Source organism: Felis catus, chromosome C1 (genome assembly GCF_018350175.1).
Source record: "Felis catus isolate Fca126 chromosome C1, F.catus_Fca126_mat1.0, whole genome shotgun sequence".
Taxonomy (NCBI): Eukaryota; Metazoa; Chordata; class Mammalia; order Carnivora; family Felidae; genus Felis; species Felis catus.
In genome coordinates, this window is record NC_058375.1 from 20,317,959 (window position 1) to 20,335,865 (window position 17,907).

A 17,907-nucleotide genomic window follows, 5' to 3' on the forward strand; every position below is an offset into this window, starting at 1 on the left:
TGGACCAGTGCTGAGGCTGCTGGGCCACATTGCCTCACAAGGACTCAGAAAAGCCTATCCCGCCAGTCAACATCACCCCTCTTTCCCACCAGGGGAGCAGAAGAACTTTGAGGAACTTGGCTCCCCCGGAGACACCCACTCTGATTTAAATTCCTAGCCTGCTCAGGCTCCCCTTCCTCCTCCTTCCAAGGGAGCCACCTCCTGCTGCTAGGCATGGATCCCGCCTCCTGCTACATCCTTTTCATTCTCCCCCCAACTCCTACACAATCCTTGTCCCAAACCATTTCCTGCAGTTTCCCATCTGATCAGTTTCTTAGGAAGGATAATTATCTATGGAGGGAGGAGGCGGAAAATTCCCAGAGCCAAGAACACTGTGAGAAACTTCATCTAGTCCATTCTCCACCTGCTGGGAGAACCTTCATCCTAAACACAGGCTGGTCGTGGTCATGCCTCACCCCAAACTCTCTGCAATTCCCATCAGCACGAGAAAAGTGTCCACACTCCTCTACGCTGAATCAGAGCCCTTCTCAATCTTTCCCAATTTCGACTCAGGCCCTCGTCACCACTACATTCTAAGTGGCAGTGCCAGAACCGAGACCCGTCTGCCACCAGGGCCCACACTGCATTGTGCTGCCTGCCTGTGTCACTTCAGCCTGTCTTGTATTGTAGCTGTTTACACGTCTGTCTCCCACACACAACTGTCAGCGCCACAAGGGTGGGAGCCACTGCCCACACTGCTGACACACAGTAGGTGCTCAGAGGCGAGCTGAAGAGCAGGTGGGAGCCAGGGGCAGCCGCCTCACCTGCAGAGGGAACAGGGGGCCGTTCCGGAGGGAATGGTGGAGGAAAGAAGACCCACACTTATACCATCACAGAGGGGCTCCGGACTAGGGGTTGGGAGACCTGAACTAACCCCAGCTCTGTCACCTCCCACTGCGGCCTATGGGCAAGTCATTTCCTCTCCGGCTCTCTGCTTCCTCCTCTGTGAGATGAGGGGGTTGGGCCCGGCTCCGTTACTGCTGGGTGCTCTCCACAGCACTGTCAATGACCGTCCCCAGGTCTACGTGCCAGGCCCCACCCCCACTGCCGCAAGAGCTGGCATCCCAGTCTAAGCCTCTTGACCCCCAATCCCCTTCCTTATCTTTCACTGTCTCGCCTCCTGGATCCCTCACTCTGTCCCTAGATCCCTCCCGACAATAAAGTCTACTTCTCTGATTCTAGGCCTGGTGTTTCCGGGCCCGGCAGTCCCCCAGGCCACGTGGGATCATGGGATTCGGCAGGGAACAGGCACGTCACAGCCCTGGTGCTCAGCCGTGCCAAGGCTCGCACAGGACAGGTCCGGTGACGGCCTGCCTGTGGGCACCGGGGTGGGGCAGGGGAGGAGAGGGCAGGAGTCCAGCAGGGCCTCGCGTCCCCACAGCCCCTCCCTTCCTCAGGTGCCCTCATCCCCTCCTGCTCTGCCCTGCTCCCTATTCACCCCTCCCTGGCAATGACTCTCCCAGGCTGGAGCTTCCATCCCACCACTGGCCCGGTGTTTCAAAGCTTCACACCTGTTGCTCTCACAGACCTGGGCCGAGTGGCTGTGGGCCAGGGACCTGCTTTGCTCGGTTTACTGTGGCCAGCCCGAAGCCGGAGCCAACCCTCTATCTCTGGCTCCCAGGCTGCTCTGCGCATCCCTCCCCAGGTCAGACCATGTCACCCTGATCAAAAGCCTTCAGTGGCTCCATATAGCACCTAGATTCTCACACCACACCTCCTTCCCTCCCTCTCTCTCTACTCCAGGTTCCTCAAATGTGCCATCTCCAGGGACGCTGGTCTTTGAAAGGCAAGCTCCTTCTTGTCATTTGCTCAGCTCAGAAGCCACCTCCTCAGAGAGGCCTTAGCTAACCATCCAAAGTAGCACATCTCTCTCCTATCTATTTTCTCCAGGATACTTATCACTGCCTGACACTGTTGTGTCTACTGTCCAACACCCCACACTGCCCTGTGAACCCCCTGACACCAGAAGCCTCCTTGTCTTGCTCCTGGCTATGTCTTCAGTACCCAGAATAGTGTCTGGCATGAGAGGAGGGGGGGTTCTACACATTAGACTCGGTGGCCAGGGAGGCCTCTCTGAAGAGAGGACACCTGATCCAGGACCTGGGCAGGGAGCTGGCCTGCGGCAGCCTTCCAGGCTGGGGAGAGCAAGTGCGGAGGAATAGGCCTGGAGAGGCTCGTGCACTTGAGAAACCCAGGAAGACTGGAGTGAGTGAGGTCAGGAGAAGAGCAGCAAGGAGTGAAGCTGAGAGAGCTGAACGCCACACCTCTCCTGGATTCGATTTCACCCCAAGTTCATCAGGAAGCAACTGAAAAGTCTGAAGCAGGGGAATGGCGAGTTCTGGTTTACATTTCTGAACGATGCCCCTGGCTGCTCTGTGGAGAGCTGATTACAGGCAGAGGGGAGTGCAGCCAGGAGACAATTCAGGGGGCCCCTGGAGTCACCCGGTTAGAGATGCTCGTGGCTTGGACGGGGAAAGCAGAGGTGGAAATGGAGTGAAGGGTGTGTGATTGATGTGTGTGATCGAGCTTTCCAGAGGGCTGACCAGCCCTCTGGCTGGAGTTCTAAATGCGTGGGAATCTAGCCTAGCCCACCCACCCAATCTTATTTCTCACTGACCCCAGCCCAGACGTCCCCCGCAGCTGGTGGGCCTTCCTCTCTAGCCCCTTCTTTCCCCTTCCTCAGCCGGGTGCCCACTCACACCCACTGTTCAGAGCCTCGGCTGGTGCCACGACCCTTGCCTGACCCGCTGCTTCCCCTCCCCTTGTCAAGGTCTTGTGAACGCACCCGCACAAAGGCCTCTGCCCCCTCATTCCGGCCACATCTCGTCTCTCCCTGAAGTCCTCCTGGGCTTTGAGGCAGTGGCACAGCTTCACTGGGCACTTTTATTTGCTCTTTCACTCCCTGAGGTGGCTGTAAGCTGGATAAAGGCAGACACCGGGACTCGTACCCTTCAGGGTTGCCGTGACACTCAGACAACCATGTACCATGTGGGGCCCTTAGCACAAGGCCAGGCACTCGGCGGGTCTCAAACAACCCAGCTGCTTACTCAACAACCTGCTTACTGCCTCCATACGGCAACATCCAACACTGGTGCTCATGGCCCCGCAGGGTGGCTCAGCTTCTCTGCCCAGCCGGCCAGGCAGGTGAAGTATGTGTGGGGCTGAGGTTAAGGGGGTGAAAAACGCCCCAATGGGTTTCACAAGCAAAGGTCAATGGCTCCGCATTATCTACGGCTCTGCATTATTCACATCTCCGTGCCTTTCTCCAGCTCCACCCTCCATATGAGCAAACTCCTGCCCAACCTTCAAGGCTCAGCTCAAAGCTCTGGCATGTTCTCTGATCCACCACCCACCCAAAGCCTCCTGTGCACCCACAGCCCTGTGGGGCCCTGCTGTGGCACTTCTCAGCACATCCCAAGTGCTTGTTTAGACCTCAGCCTCTCCCGTGAGGCTGGGATTATATTTATTCCTCTTTCCATCTTCATTCAGCACAGCCTTTATGAGGCATGAATCAGTGTTTGCTGAATGTGTCTCCCCCTCCCAACTAAAGACCAAACCTCAGACATTTCAGCTCAAGATCTCATCTACGTGCCCACCCCAGTCCTGGTGACATTCAGCATTGCCCGGTGCCCTCTGGCTCTCATGACTGAAACCACCTTCCAACCACAGTGGCAACTCCCATTTCTGAGCGCTTCCGGTGTGCTTACACGCATTATCCGTTTCACTGGAGAAACTGAGGCTCGGCCAGGGCGGTGCAGTTACAAAAGTGGCAGCACCTTCTGCCCTGCACGCTGGCACAGTTCACCTGGTACCTCATCAGAGCTGGGCCTATTTTAAAAACCATCATCTGTTCTGCAAAATTTAGTGCTTTTATAGCTACACATCAAGTTGTCATACAAAATCGTGCTTTGCTCATTAAATGCTTCAAGTGATAAGTCTTGCTACTACAGCTACATGGTGAAATGACTGTTATATAGGAGAAATTGCACAGGACTTGGAATGAGAAACCCTGGGTCTGGCTTCGGCTGTGCCACAGTCAGGCCATCCGCTTCTAGGCAAGGCACCTAACCTCTTGGGACCTCAGTGTCCTCATTCATAAAAAGGAGAAGAACAGCATCTCCCCGAAAGGTTTCCTGCTGCATCTGGAAAGTGCTCTCGCCACCTTAGGAGTGTGCTCATTAAAAGGATAAACATTATTTATCCATAGCTGCCTCACCCCTGCACTTAGCACAGCATTGGACACACAGCAGGTCTTGCTGAGTGATTATTCAGTTGCTGGGCGATTCAGGAGTCAGAAAAAAACAAGCCAGCATCTCTCTCCCTCCCAATCCTAGAGGGACTCCCAAGTGCCATCATTTATCGCGTGTTCGGGATGTGCCAAACTCTGTGACAACCATCTTACACCGGTACTCTCCCCAAATCCTTCCGACATCCTGCCAGGTGTTACACCATCACAGTTGCAGGTGATCAAACTGAGACTCAAAGAGGGGAAATGACTTACCCAAAATCATGGTGCCATGAAGTGGGAGAGCCGACACTTGAACTCGAGTCTGTGGCACTTCAAAGCCTGTGTTCCTAACCACCATGTTTCCAAAGGGAACTGCTCTAGGATACTCCTCTGTAATCCCCAGGTAGAAGCTTCCAGATGTGCCCAGTAAAACCTGTTTCACTCAAGCATCTCATCTAAATCCTACTTATCCTTCAAGGGTTAGTTCAACTGTTACCTCCACACAACCCCTTGCCCCCACCCCCACCGCCGTCCTCAGGTGGGAGGGTCTTTCTGCTTCCTCTAAACCCTCATAATTCCATCTGCACCTCAAATCACACCCACTTTCTATTGCCTGAGTGTGCTGTATCTATATGGCCTTTCTCAGACCAGCCCCTGATTCCTCAAAAGAAGTACTTCTCGTGCATCCTTGCTTGGTCCACCAGCCAGGCTGGCCAGGGGAGGCTGGGCCACTCCTGCTGCCTGCTCCCCTCCTCCACTGAGCCGTAACGGGAGTCTCGGGCTGTGCTCAGCGAGGTGAGCTGGCTCTGCCTCAAGCAGGCGTCCTGCCTACCTGGTATAGCATCCGGATTCCTGTAGGCCCTGGCCCAGGACCCAAAAGATAAGATCTTGATGCCTGGCTTGATGGCAAAGATGCCCTAAAAGCACAGCACGCAGGCTCATCCTGCAAGGGCCCGTGTGGCCAAGGCCAAGTAGCTTCCCTGCCAGGAACAGCTCTCGGACAGATACTCCAGCAGGAAGTTGCCCTTCTTAGGCTTAAACGGCCCATCAGAGTTACCAGTGCTTAGGAACCAAGAACCAAGCCAAAGACCACGGCCCCTCTTGGTCCAGCTCTTACTGCCCAGAGCCCCCCGGGTTATTAGTTAACAGAGCGGGGAAAGCCCTCCCTCAGCCATTAACTCATGTGTGGCTCTGGGCACAGCCTCTCTGGGCCTCAATTGGAAAATGAGAGGATGGGACCAAAACATCTCCATCTCCCCTCGGGGCCCGGAGGCCACAGGTCACTTTCTACCTCTAGTATTCTACAGGCAGAAAAATTTCTCTACTTTACTCCCAGAAACAGGGTGAGAGCAGGAGATAAGGGATCCTCAGTCCTGGCAAGAGCAGAGGCCAACAGGGGCCGCCTAGCACTGTGCCCTCAAAGCCTAGCACTGCGTCCCCTTCAGAGGGGATCCCTTGCTTCTGCTGCTTCCCCTAACAGAGGCTCAGAGGTATGTTTGGGCCCTAGCCACTTTAGGACAAAGGGCCAGAGGCCTGAATTACCTCCTGGGGTGTGAACTGGACTTACCACGGAAACCTAGCGGACTCCAGGGGCAGAAGGAGCCCAGCACCTTCCCCACCTACACAGGAGGGCAGGTACATCTGCTTTGATGCCCAACCCAGAAAAGCTTTCTTCAACTTTACAGGGTCAATTTCCTTTCTCTTCTCCCAGGACACAGCTTACTCATTCTGACTGGGTTCATTCCCCTTGCCTAGAAGGAGTTCTGCGGTCCCCCAGGCAAACTCCACTCATCCCAGGGTTAAGTATGACACTTTGCCCAAGGAAAATCCTTTACCCGTCTTCAAATTTTCACAGCACAAAGGGCCAAAGCTCTTCAACTTTGTGGGGCCACACATCCCTCGGAAAAGCTGTGGCTACTACTACTCCTCCTCTGATAAAAATACACATATACAATGTCTGCAGACTATTTGAGGGGTCCCCAAATGCCATCATAGACTCAGAAAGAATTTTAGGGGCTCCTCACTGGCTCAGTCGGTGGAGCATGCGACTCTTGATCTCAGGGTTGTGAGTTCAAGCCCCATGTTGGGTGTAGAGATTACTTTAATAAAAATTTAAAAAAAGGAATCTTAGAAACCTAGATCCTAGAAGAGAAGCCAGTCATCCAGTCCATTCTCCCACCTAAGCCAGAATCCCTTCCAACAGCAGCCTTACCAAATGATGTTCCTCTTCTCTGCCTGCCTCATTCCGCAGAACTACCTCCTTCAGGAAACCTTCCCTCATGTTTCCTCCTCCCATCCAATGTCCCCAGCATCTCAGGCTGAGCCATGTACTTTCCCACTTGTGCTTTCTTCCTTTCTCCAACAACAGAGCTGGCTCTCTGCGAACCCATTCATTTAGTCCCATAACCCTGAGCTGGAGTTGCAGGAGACCATGACCCTGTACTTGAGAATTCTGTACTCTTGAAGCCAGGGCTAATAACAGCAGTGGCCCATCTCCCAAAGGATGGGCTGTGGAGATCCCCCTCCCAGGGCCTCACGGTCTGCCCAGGGCTCACCACATCAGGGACACCCCTGGGATGACTGCCTTTCCCGCTGAAAAGTCCTGAAGAGCCTCTTAACAACTGAAATCGACGGACAGGAAAACTAAGGCCCAGGAAGGCAAAATGACTTACCATAGGTCAACATGCATGAAAGAGGCAGAGCTAGATCTAGGACCCAGGTCTCAGCCTAGAACTCTTTTCTTTTACACACGTGGCTTTATGAAAACTAAATCTGCCCTCACACTCCCACACTCATATGTGTATAGAGAATTTATGAAAAGATACACAAGAAAGTTAACTCTAGAGAGTAGGACAGTCCAGTGATCAGAGACGTGAGGAGGGAAAATTTTACTTTTTACCTTAGTACCCTTCTGTACTGTTTTATTTTTGTTTGTTTTGTTTTGACCACAAACATGTTTTATTTATTCATATTTTAAAAATAAATCTGCCACAGAAAGGAGATTCTGGCCCCAGCCCACTCCCAACACACATAAAACAAAGAGAAGCCATAAGTCAACCTGTCTAGGCATAACCATAAATTAATGAGATTGCCTTCTTGCATGGTTTATGGCCACTGGTCTCATCCATTCACAGTCACAGAGCAGTTGATGGCTTGAAGAATCTTCCCAGGAAAAGCTTAATTCAATTAGGGCTCTTGACAACTCCCTGAGGAAGCTCTGGTATCTTGCTTTTACTTACACAAATCAAGGGCAGATGAACAGACCCACACTCTCCTGGAAAGACCCCACCCAGCCCACAGAGGTTGCCCTTGCAAGACCCTACATTAGAGCCAAGCCCATGGAGGTGACAAGGGAAGGAGGGAGGTGGCCTTGAAAGCACCACTCGCACACAGGCTGATGCCTAAAAGCACTCTGAGTGTCACTTTCGGAGCTCAGTTAAACTCCTGGCCTGGCATTTGGTCTGATAACTAGCCTCTCCAACCCTTGCTCTCCTTCCCCTCTGAGCAAACTGGTTTCCTGTCGGTCCCATGCTTCAGTCACATGGACCCCATCTCTACATGGAAGTCAATCATGCACTCCTGCGTTCTCCAGATATTCAGGAGCCCTTAATCTGTGCCAGGTACAGATGAGAAAGCAAACAAAGGCCCTGTCCTCAAGGGGCTTACATTCTTGTGGGGATCATGCTAAGAATAACTCTCTTGGGGGGCGCCTGGGTGGCGCAGTCGGTTAAGCGTCCGACTTCAGCCAGGTCACGATCTCGCGGTCCGTGAGTTCGAGCCCCGCGTCAGGCTCTGGGCTGATGGCTCGGAGCCTGGAGCCTGTTTCCGATTCTGTGTCTCCCTCTCTCTCTGCCCCTCCCCCGTTCATGCTCTGTCTCTCTCTGTCCCCCCCCCCCAAAAAAAAAAAGAATAACTCTCTTGGTCCCACATCTTTATCTCGTTCCTCTCCATCCTTCAAGACTGGCTCAAGTTCCACTTTCCCTGAGAAGCCTCCCCTACTCACTCCTGCCCCCAGAGACTGGTTGTTCCCCGAACTCTGCCTGCCCAGAGTCTGCCCATCCCTCAGCACGGACTGACCATTCTCTCCTAAGCACACTGGAAGCCCTAATGAGCAGGGCCCAGGGTTTCACTCTTCTTGGTTCCCTCATGGGCCACAAGCTAAACGCCTGGTGGCTGATTTTGGCCGACCTGCTTCTTCAATCCCGGCTTGAAGAGACAAATTAATTAGCTGCTCTCAGTCCTGGCTGACCAGTACAAAGACACAGCCTTTGTGAGCTTTGCTTGGCATACGGCAAGTGCTATGTAAGTGTTAGCTATTTATTATTTTGGTGAGCTCGTGGGCTCTGCCTGACACACAGCTGTGAGGTCACCGCTCTGCTTTCAGTGGCCTGGTCTCAAACAGGCTGAGTTCTCTGGAAGTGCCAGACTGGGCTTAGGGGCAAGTGTCCCCCCCAAGGGACTGAGAAGGGGGCCTGGGAAGGAACAGAACCACTTATCCTGGACCTCACTCCAAGCTGCTTAAGGACATATCTTTTCAGAAAAGAACTCGCTGGGGGTAATTTGGGGAACTCCAAATTCTCGGCAAGTCAGTATCAAAACTCAGGGGTCAGGTCTGGCCTAATAGACCCCCAAACTGGCCCTGCCCGTTAGATGAGCTTTAGGGGGGAAGAAAATGAAGTCAGCATGGAAGGGGGGAGAGCCCACTGATCCAGGCCCAACCCAAAACTTAGTTCAGTTAAAATTAGATTAGCCCATAAGATTAAAAATACCCACATATAATCACGGGCTGTCTAAAAGTATCAGTTGATGTTTATCGGCATCTAAAGAGATGGTTTGGCCCAGGGCGGTGCGTGCAGACAACCTTGGGGAGACGTGTCTGACTCAGACGTTTGCAGGGGGTGTGAGTTCTGCAAAACGAGGCCCACACAGGTGACGGATGACTCAGGAATAACCCAGGTCCTGAGTTTGCTGAGTGAGCCTTCTCTCCCCACCACAGAAGGAAAGGGGGCAGGTGAGGGGATGATGGAAGGAGGCAGGCCAGCCAGCTCAGTACAGGCTGGCATTCCCAAGGGAGCCTGGGGCCTCTCCACCCCAGTTCCCTGCCTCTCCTGTGTTTCTGAATGCCAACACCCCAGAGAAGGGCTATTTAATTCATGGTGGGGCTTGGGGGAGAGGGGTGTCACAGTCTTTCTCTAAACCCAAGAAATGATCCACAGATTGCAGTCAAGACTCAAAACTTAAAATTCTTCCTTGTTCAAAATGATTATGAGAAAAATAAAACTTCGGAGTTGAAAGGGAGTCGGGGCATAATGAAGAACATGGGTTCTAGAGTCAGAAAGATCTGGGCTTAAACCCCAGTATTTTCTAGCTGTGCAAGTACCTGACACAGCTTCTGAAACAGGAGCTTAATAAGTGGCAGCTAACGTAATTAACAAATACTTGACAAAACTGTTACATGTATTTCCTAACAGGAGCTCAGAGAGGGTGTGTCTTGCCTAAGGTCACACAGCTCAGCAAAGAGCTAAGACCAGATTGCAGGTTTCTTAACTGCCTCATTCCTGCCTATTTATTCAGCATGTTTTCGGTTGTAATTCACTTCCCTGCCTCTCCTTTCTCCTCCAGGAGGGCCTACAACACTTCAAGGAAAAGGAAAAGCCCTCCATTTCAAAGGTTTGCTGTTCCACTGACCAGGGCTCTGAGAATGACAGGTCCCAAGGCTGAGTTCAGCTCTTACACTCTCCATAAGAACTTGGAGCTGATCTGGCCTGAGCTCCAGACTACCCCAGACTTCCCTGCTCCTTCAGCTCTTCCCTCCTACTGAGGGAACTGGTGTCTCTCCTGGCAACCATTCAGATTACCAATATGGATATGCCTACGAAACCCCTTTGGATCTCTGGTCTCCCTTGATCTTTATAATAACCCAGTGTGTTGGCCAGGCAGAAGAGAGGATGGGCCTTGGGTTAGAAGTCCAGGGACTGTGTTCTTTGCCACTCACTTGCTAAGTGACCTCAAGGGTCCTTCCTTAGATGTTCAATGGGCAACATCAATACCACCTGCTAACCCACTGAGACAATCAGAATGAAACACTATATATGCAGTGCTTTGGAAACAAGTTACAGTAGTGATGATAATTACTACCAAATACTGCCTGCCTTACAGGGCTAAAAAAATGTGTGCCACCTGCTCCCAATACAGAGGATGCCTCTCAGGGGATCCTGCCAGGCCCTGAGGGTAACTGAAAGCAGCCCAGGGGCAGAAGATCACAATCACAAGGTTAGCCTCCCCCTGCTGGCTAACCCCCCTTCCACTGGCACTCCCCTCCCCAAGCAGGGAAGAAGTAAGCTCTGGTCAGACCACGGAGAGGGCAACACCAAAGAGATGGCAGGTGGGGCCACTACCAAAGGACCAGGGAAAGGCCCAGCCTCACTGCAGGATTCAGTTGTATCTGTGCGACTCAGAGGGACAGGGGATAGGCCCGATGCCAGGCACAGAACCCCAACAGCAGAGAGGGCTCCCACCACTGACGCCTGCCCCAACCCTAGAGGGAGTCCTAAAATTCCTGAGTGCCCGCGCAGCAAGCTGGGCCCCTACTCAGTGGAAGGCTGTGTGCCCCTGTGGATGTGACTGTGAGGGACAGGAGACAGAGTTGCTGTAATCCTCCAACTTCACAGCACCCCTCTAAGAGGCTATGCCAAGTCTCAAACAGAAAATAAATAGCAATTCAACATCACAGAAGATAACCTCTATGAGCTGTTTCCTCATCTGTAAAACAGATAGCCTTTATTTCATATGATTTTAGTAGGAATTAAATGAGACCACTTTTATAAAGTGCCTAACACTACTCTGTAGATACTCAATAAATGGTAATTCTGATTAAAATACAAACACACCCAACAGAAGAGATGTCACAGGGCAGGCTAGGCCTCATGCCAAAGTTGTGGATAAACAATAAGGGAAACGGGTTCAGGGGGAGAAGTCAGAGCTGCTGCCGTGGACTGGAGTGGGCTGGGAAGACCGCCCATAGGGGTGGAGTCTGAACAGGCCCTAGAAGCTGCCTCATCAGCAGGGCACTGGGCTGGGCATTCCCACGTTTGTCCTCTATACCCGTCTTAGAAGGCAGATACAGTATCTTCGCCTTACAAGTGAGGCAAGTCAGGTACAGAGAAATGAGGCACCTGGCCAAGGTCACTGGTACCAAGGGGCAGGGACAGGGCCCAGGATTTCTGACCCTGTCTTTGCTTTCCCAGAGCTGCAGGAGCAGGGGTGGGAGCTCAGCTGAACGAAGTCCAGCAGCATGACCAGTCGAGGCCCTCCAAGTGTCCTGATGCTTTTGGAGACACATATTCAATACCTGAAGGCTTCCTCCCAGCCCCCAGCTGGCCCTCCCCTCCCACTGCCCTGCCGTCAGGCAGCTGTTTTCCCAAAGAGAAAAAGATCACCCCTTTCTTTTTGGAGAGTGCCATCTGGGCTTCTTGAGACAGTTTCAAGGTGACCTTTAAAGTTGTATCTCTCTCCTGAGAAGTGGGAGAGGGGAGTTCTCGTCTTATTTTTACAGGAAACTAGTTGTTGGGGCTGATATCCAGGTGTGTGAAGTGGGCAATAGTGACCCCTACCTCCTCTATGCACAACTTGTTTAAGGAGGAAATGGCAGGATACACCTTGCAAAGACCAAAACCAAAAAAAATGTTATAACATGTGAAGAGACAAAGGAAGGCTTTTTTTTTTTTTTTTTTTTTTTTTTTGTCTCTGGTCCAGAGACAAGATGAATACCTGCCTTATGGGCTCTCGGGCCTCTGCCAGGAGTTCCAGGTCAGGGATATGGGCAAACAAACGCAGGGGGTGCCAGTGGTGAGTTGTGTTACAGTGAGGCTTTCCCTTGGAAAAAGGCTAGACTGGGAGTCCGGTGAACCGGGGACAAAGTGGAATTCACACACACAGGGTCCAGATCACAAGGTGGGGAGGGGGCCAGCAGCAGACACAGCCTAAGGCTTCTTGGGGGTCATTCTCACAAGACTCCCAATTGTCTAAACTCCCCCCTGCCACACCACCAGCCCCTCCCTACCAAGGAAAAGTCAAGGATCCCCGACTGTTGGAAGGAGCAAAAAGGCCCAGAGACGGGCCAGATGTCACCCCCTGAGCCAGTTAGAAAAGAACCCAGAGGCATTACTCTAGAACTTCAGCGCTGGCCAATCCCACCCTCCCACAACCATCTCCAACAGGGTCTACTTGAGGCTCTGCTCAATGATCAGGGCAGGAAGGAGAACTGCACACAGCACTTTCTAATCTTAAAGGAGGGGTACCTTGCAAGGGAAGCAGCTGCCAGAGATGACAGAATGAGGGCTCCAACACAGCTCCTACCCACACTGCGGTGCTGGGAGAACAGGCAAGACCCCAGAATGAACTCCTAGGTGCTTGGGGATCTGGGCGTGCAGAGGGAGTGTGGCCTCAGCCCCCACCCCCGTCCCCTAAGTCAGCAGGTGCTATCTCCCCTCCCCCCAGGACCAGCCCGGGAGGCAGCTGAAGTGAAAAGAAGAACAGTGGGTAGGACACACCCAAAACCCTGAAACCTTAAGGAAGGACACCCAGTGGCAGCCTAGGGTTGAGAGATTTGTAATCCTCCAACTTCACAGGAAGACGGCACGGCACGTGGGTGGCTGAGGTAGGGATGCACTTGCCTTCGGTGGTTAAAATACCAACAGGGGCAGCTGCCACTCACTGAGTGCTTCCTGTAGGTACCCAGTTGACTGTACATGCACGAATTTATGTCACTGTCACATCAGCAGCACTATAACTAGGTACTATTACTTCCCCCATTTTTATATATGAGGAAACTGAAGCTCAGACAGGCTAAGTGGCAGAGTGGTGGAGACTTTATCTAACCGGAACTCTACCCTGCAAAGGGAAGGGGAAAAAATGGGCGCTCACTTTTGCCACCTGAACAGGGACCCTTGAGATCCTTTGGTCATTAATTCTCTCGACTCTCTTCCCCAGAATGGCCAGGTGCTAGGGCCCCTCTGTTTTCAGAACGCCCTTCCAAGCCAGAGACACAGACTTTTGGAACTGCAAACGCCCTCGGAGATCATATCCAGCCTCCTCGTTTTACAATGGGAAAACTGAGGCCCAAGGCGGAATGATGTGCCAGGGTTACCCGAGTCAGTGGAATGGCAGAAATGTCGGTCCTGGAAGGGGCCAAAGATCAGCTGACAGATGGGGAGGCATGACTGGCCCAAGGTCACAGAGGGAGGTGGGATGAGAAGCCAAGTCCTAACTTTCTAGACTGATGCCCTTGCCATGGCATCATCTCTGTTCTCCAGCTGCTCAGGGTCTCTGGCACAGGTTCCGGTGGGGACAAAGCAGGCCAAGCCTGACCCCATTAAAAACAGATATCAGGCCTGCAGGGACAAACTCCTTACTGCCCTGAGTAGAATCTCTGTGGTCATACTGTCGTCCCAATAGAAGGCACTGAGACTGGCAGTGTGTGTACCAGCTCCCGGCGCCCTAACACAATGCCAGATGTCGTTGGGAGGTGAGGGAGATGGAGAGAGAAGGGCAATTTATAAACAGTGATTGTGATCAGGTCTCCTCCTGATCTTACACAGACAAATGACACATCATGGTCACCGGTTTCTTACAAAAAATGCAGACACTGGTTTCATGACTCAATTGATATGGTCACATTTAGAGATTCTTGCCAGTTTCACGGCTGGGCAAGACCTGCAGAAAAAGGCCCCAGCTCGTTCAAGGTCATGTTGTTGTCAGAATCAGTACACATAGCTCCTCTTGCCCAGTCCCTGACTTTTACCAGGAAGCTGGCTGCCATCAGGGCATAGGTGCTGGTGGCCCAGCTCCATATACAGGCCCTGCTACCGTCACAGCACCAAAGCTACACGCCAGCAACCGGATCTGTCAAAACAGAGTGTCCTCCTGCAGCATGTCCCAGAGCCTGCCTCACACAAGCCTGGCATCACCACTCAGCTCCTACACGCCCTTGGAAAAGCTGCAAAGCTTCCTACCAAGAGTCACCAACTCCCCAAACCCAAATCTGCAGCATCCCAGATCCTCATGCCTTCCACAGCTAGCTGAGGCTAAAAACTCAAAGGCAGCTTCCAAAGCCCCCCGAACACACACTTCCAGGGACTTCTGAGCTATGCAGGCTCCGGTGAATTCCATCAATCAATCACCCAGCAGAACAGAGTGTTCAGGCCTAGGAGGGAGGGAGCCCAGGGAGGGGAGGGAACAACTTTTCTAGTTCCTTCTCCCAAAAGGAACATTTCAAAGTCTCTTCAGACCAGAGCATCCCAAGCCAATCCACTTGTCCCTCTCCCACTTGGTTGAGTGGGTGGCCAGCATGACTGGCCAGCCCATACAGCACCTTGAGACACAGCCGGGTGCCAACCTGGAGGTGAGCAGGGGCCAGACCAGGCTTCAACCTCCTCCACTCCCCTTCCACCTCCAAAACAGACTTCAGAAATTTCCAGGGCCCCAGTCCCATAAACTGTATAAGGGATGGCATTCCTGGGCCGGAAACTGACTCAGGGGCTCCCAGCCAGCCTGGGCAGGCAGAGCTGACAGATAACATTCTGGGGAAAAGGGAAGGTGATACTATGGGGATCCCTCATGTTCCGCCACACTTCTAGGTCTCCAGCACACGGGTCCCCTGCTATACTTAAACTCCTCAGACAGGCCAAGTGGATATACACTCCATCCTGGAACGCCCTCCCATGAAGCATGTAATTGCACTGGTTGTTGTTGACAGAGCAGGCTGTGCCACTTGCTGGAAGACACTCGTCTGGCTCACACACAGCTAGGTGCCTGGCTCCCCTCGGGGTCTGGCCCAGCCAGAGGAGACCTGCAGGCCTGGAGCCCTTGCTCAAAGTACCCAGTACCAGAAGCATCCCATGCTCTAATCCTGCTTTCTACCATGCACAAAGCTGGCTCCGATCCTGGGAAAGCTCAGACCACAGAGTTCAAGTTTGAGAAGAACAAAGATGGCTGGATGGAGGCTGGAGTGGTCCAGACCCTTATTCCCAGGCAGCCTCAAGTGGTAAGGATGGGACAAGAGGCTCACCAATTTGGTGTTATCAGAAGTGTCGGAGCAAACTGAACTTACCTATCTTCATGAGGCAGGCCAGCAGGATCCAGAGCGAGATCTCAAAGGGTGTGCGCACATGTGTGTAGTCGATGCCCAGGACTGGAAAGGCCTTTCGAGTCTTCATGCTGTGTTCAGTGACGGAATGATTAACAGGCCGGCTCTCGGGGGGAATCTCCGGTGGGGCGGTGGTGACATCCCCAATAGAGCGTTCCCGTGGTGGCTCTGAGCCTCGGATGGTGCTGGCAGTAGGACTGGGCTGGAGGCCATGGCTCCTGAGAACCGGTAGCAACCCCACCAAGGCTACCACCATGAGCAATGAAGGGAAGATTCGTGGGGGAGAGCGGCCACAGACGCCCGACCACAGAGGCATCATGCTGATCCCTTGGCTCAGCAGGCCTTGACTGTCAGCAAAGTGAGAGTAAGACCTGGGACATAGGTAGCAAGGGGTCAGCAGGTAGGAGACAGTCTGGGGCAGTTCCTAGGAAAAGTTCATGTTTTAGAGAGGTAATTGTGTGGAAGCAGATCTCTGGGAATGGAGGGAGGCTGGGTTTGCAATGGAGAACTCCAAACTGGGGAAAGGGGACAAGGACCCAGAAAGGACCACAGGAAGAGACTAAAAGGTCTGGAACTCCAGGCCTGGAAAAAGGGGTGGGGGAAGAGACTGCACCCTAGAGACAGAGGAAGGGACAGGATAGGCTGGACCCCAGGCAAGGAAAAGGAGGAGGGAAGGCTGGGACCCTTGGCTGAGGAAAGTGACTGAGGAGCTGGGACTCAGCTAAGGGAAGGGGCAGGGAGCCCGAGCTAAGGGCTCGGGGAAGGGGAACGAAAGGGGTGGGAGCCAATCCAGGAAAAGAAGAGAGGGGGCTGGGAGCCCAGCCTGCGAGGAAGGAGTGAAGCCGGAAAGCGGCCCGGAGCTTCCCCACCCAGAGAAGGGCCGGGGTGCAGGCGCGCCGGGCTGAAATTCCGGGGAAATGGAGGGAGGCGGAAGGCGGAGGCAGGCGGCCTGGCAGGAGGGCACCTCGGCGCGGGCTGGGGGCGGCTCGCGGTGGGCCGGCAGCAACACACCCCTCCTTGCGGCCCCGGCGCAGCGCGGCGCTCCGCCCCGGCCCAGCTTCAGGTCCGCCGCGTCCAGTTCCAATGACAGCTCCAGCCCTGGCCCCAGCCCCGGCGGCGGTGCACTGATGCCTCGCTAAGCCCGGGGCTGTAATTTATAGGCACCAGCGAGCAGCCAGCGCAGCAGGCTAGAGAGACCTGTCAGCGCCCGCTCGTCGCAGCGACCCCTGTCGCCAAGGGAAGGAAGTACGCGTAAGAAGAGGAAGAGTCAGAAATGGCAAAAAAGGGACTGAAGAGAAAGTCTAACTAACAGGGGTGAAATGCTTTACCATTTGCAAAATGCTTTCACATGACATCTGCAGTCTCATGAAGAGTTCCTAACAGTCTTGTGAAGGATATATTATTACCTTATGTATTTAGTTATTATATAACCTTGAGCAAGTTACTTAACTTCTCTGTTCCTAGCTTTCTCATCTGTGAAGTGGAAATAGTAGCAGTACCTATTTTGGAGGGATGCCATGATGACTAAATGAGATCATCTACATGAAGTATTTAGAATACAGCACAGCATATAGAACCATTATTATGATTCCAGCTTTACAGATCAGAAAACTTAGTTAGTATGTAGTTACATTCATTTGGTAGGGCTGCTGTAACAAAGTACCACAAACTGTGTGGCTTAAAGAACAGAAATTTGGGGTGTGTGAATGGCTGAGTCGGGGGGCACCTGGGTGGCTCAGTCGGTTAAGCGGCCAACTTCGGCCCAGGTCATGATCTCGCAGTCTGTGAGTTCGAGCCCCGCGTCGGGCTCTGTGCTGACAGCTCAGAGCCTGGAGCCTGTTTCAGATTCTGTGTCTCCCTCTCTCTGACCCTCCCCCGTTCATGCTTTGTCTCTCTCTGTCTCAAAAATAAATAAACGTTAAAAAAATTTTTTTGAATGGCTCAGTCGGTTAAGGGTCTGACTCTTGATTTTGGCTTAGGTCATGATCTCATAGCTTGTGAGATTGAGCCCCAAATTGGGCTCTGAGCTGAATGTGGAACCTACTTGGGATTTTTCTCTCTGCTCCCCACCCCCTCAAAATAAAATAAATAAAACATTCTTTAAAAATAAAGAGGGACGCCTGAGTGAGTCAGTCAGTTAAGCATCCTTACTTCGGCTCAGGTCATGATCTCCTGGTTCATGGGTTCGAGCCCTACTTTGGGCTCTCTGCTGTCAGCACAGAGCCCGTTTGGGATTCTCTGTCCCCCTCTCTCTCTGCTCTTCCCCAGCTCTCTCTCTCTCAAGAATAAATAACATTGTTTAAAAAAAATAAAGAACAGAAATTTGTCTCATACTCTGGAGACTAGAGGTCTAAAATCAAGGTGTCAGCTGAGTTGTTTTTCTCTGGGGGTGTGAGGGAGATCAGTTCCCTGCCCCTTTCCTAGCTTGTTGGTTGACAGTCTTTGGTGTTCATTGATTGTGGCACCATAAATCCAGTCTTCACATGGTGATCTC

At 52.7% G+C, this 17,907-nt stretch overlaps 1 protein-coding gene across 1 annotated transcript in view; it reads right to left on the reverse strand.

The window, feature by feature from the left end:
- The window catches only part of SLC9A1 (solute carrier family 9 member A1), a 47,994-nt gene extending 31,448 nt beyond the window's left edge, over positions 1–16,546 (reverse strand). The window contains exon 1 of the mRNA XM_003989699.5: positions 15,378–16,546. Within this exon, the coding sequence (XP_003989748.1) occupies positions 15,378–15,732 (355 nt within the window). The 5' untranslated portion in view covers positions 15,733–16,546. The remainder of the gene's footprint in view (positions 1–15,377) is intronic.
- Between the last annotated feature and the right edge of the window lie 1,361 nt (positions 16,547–17,907).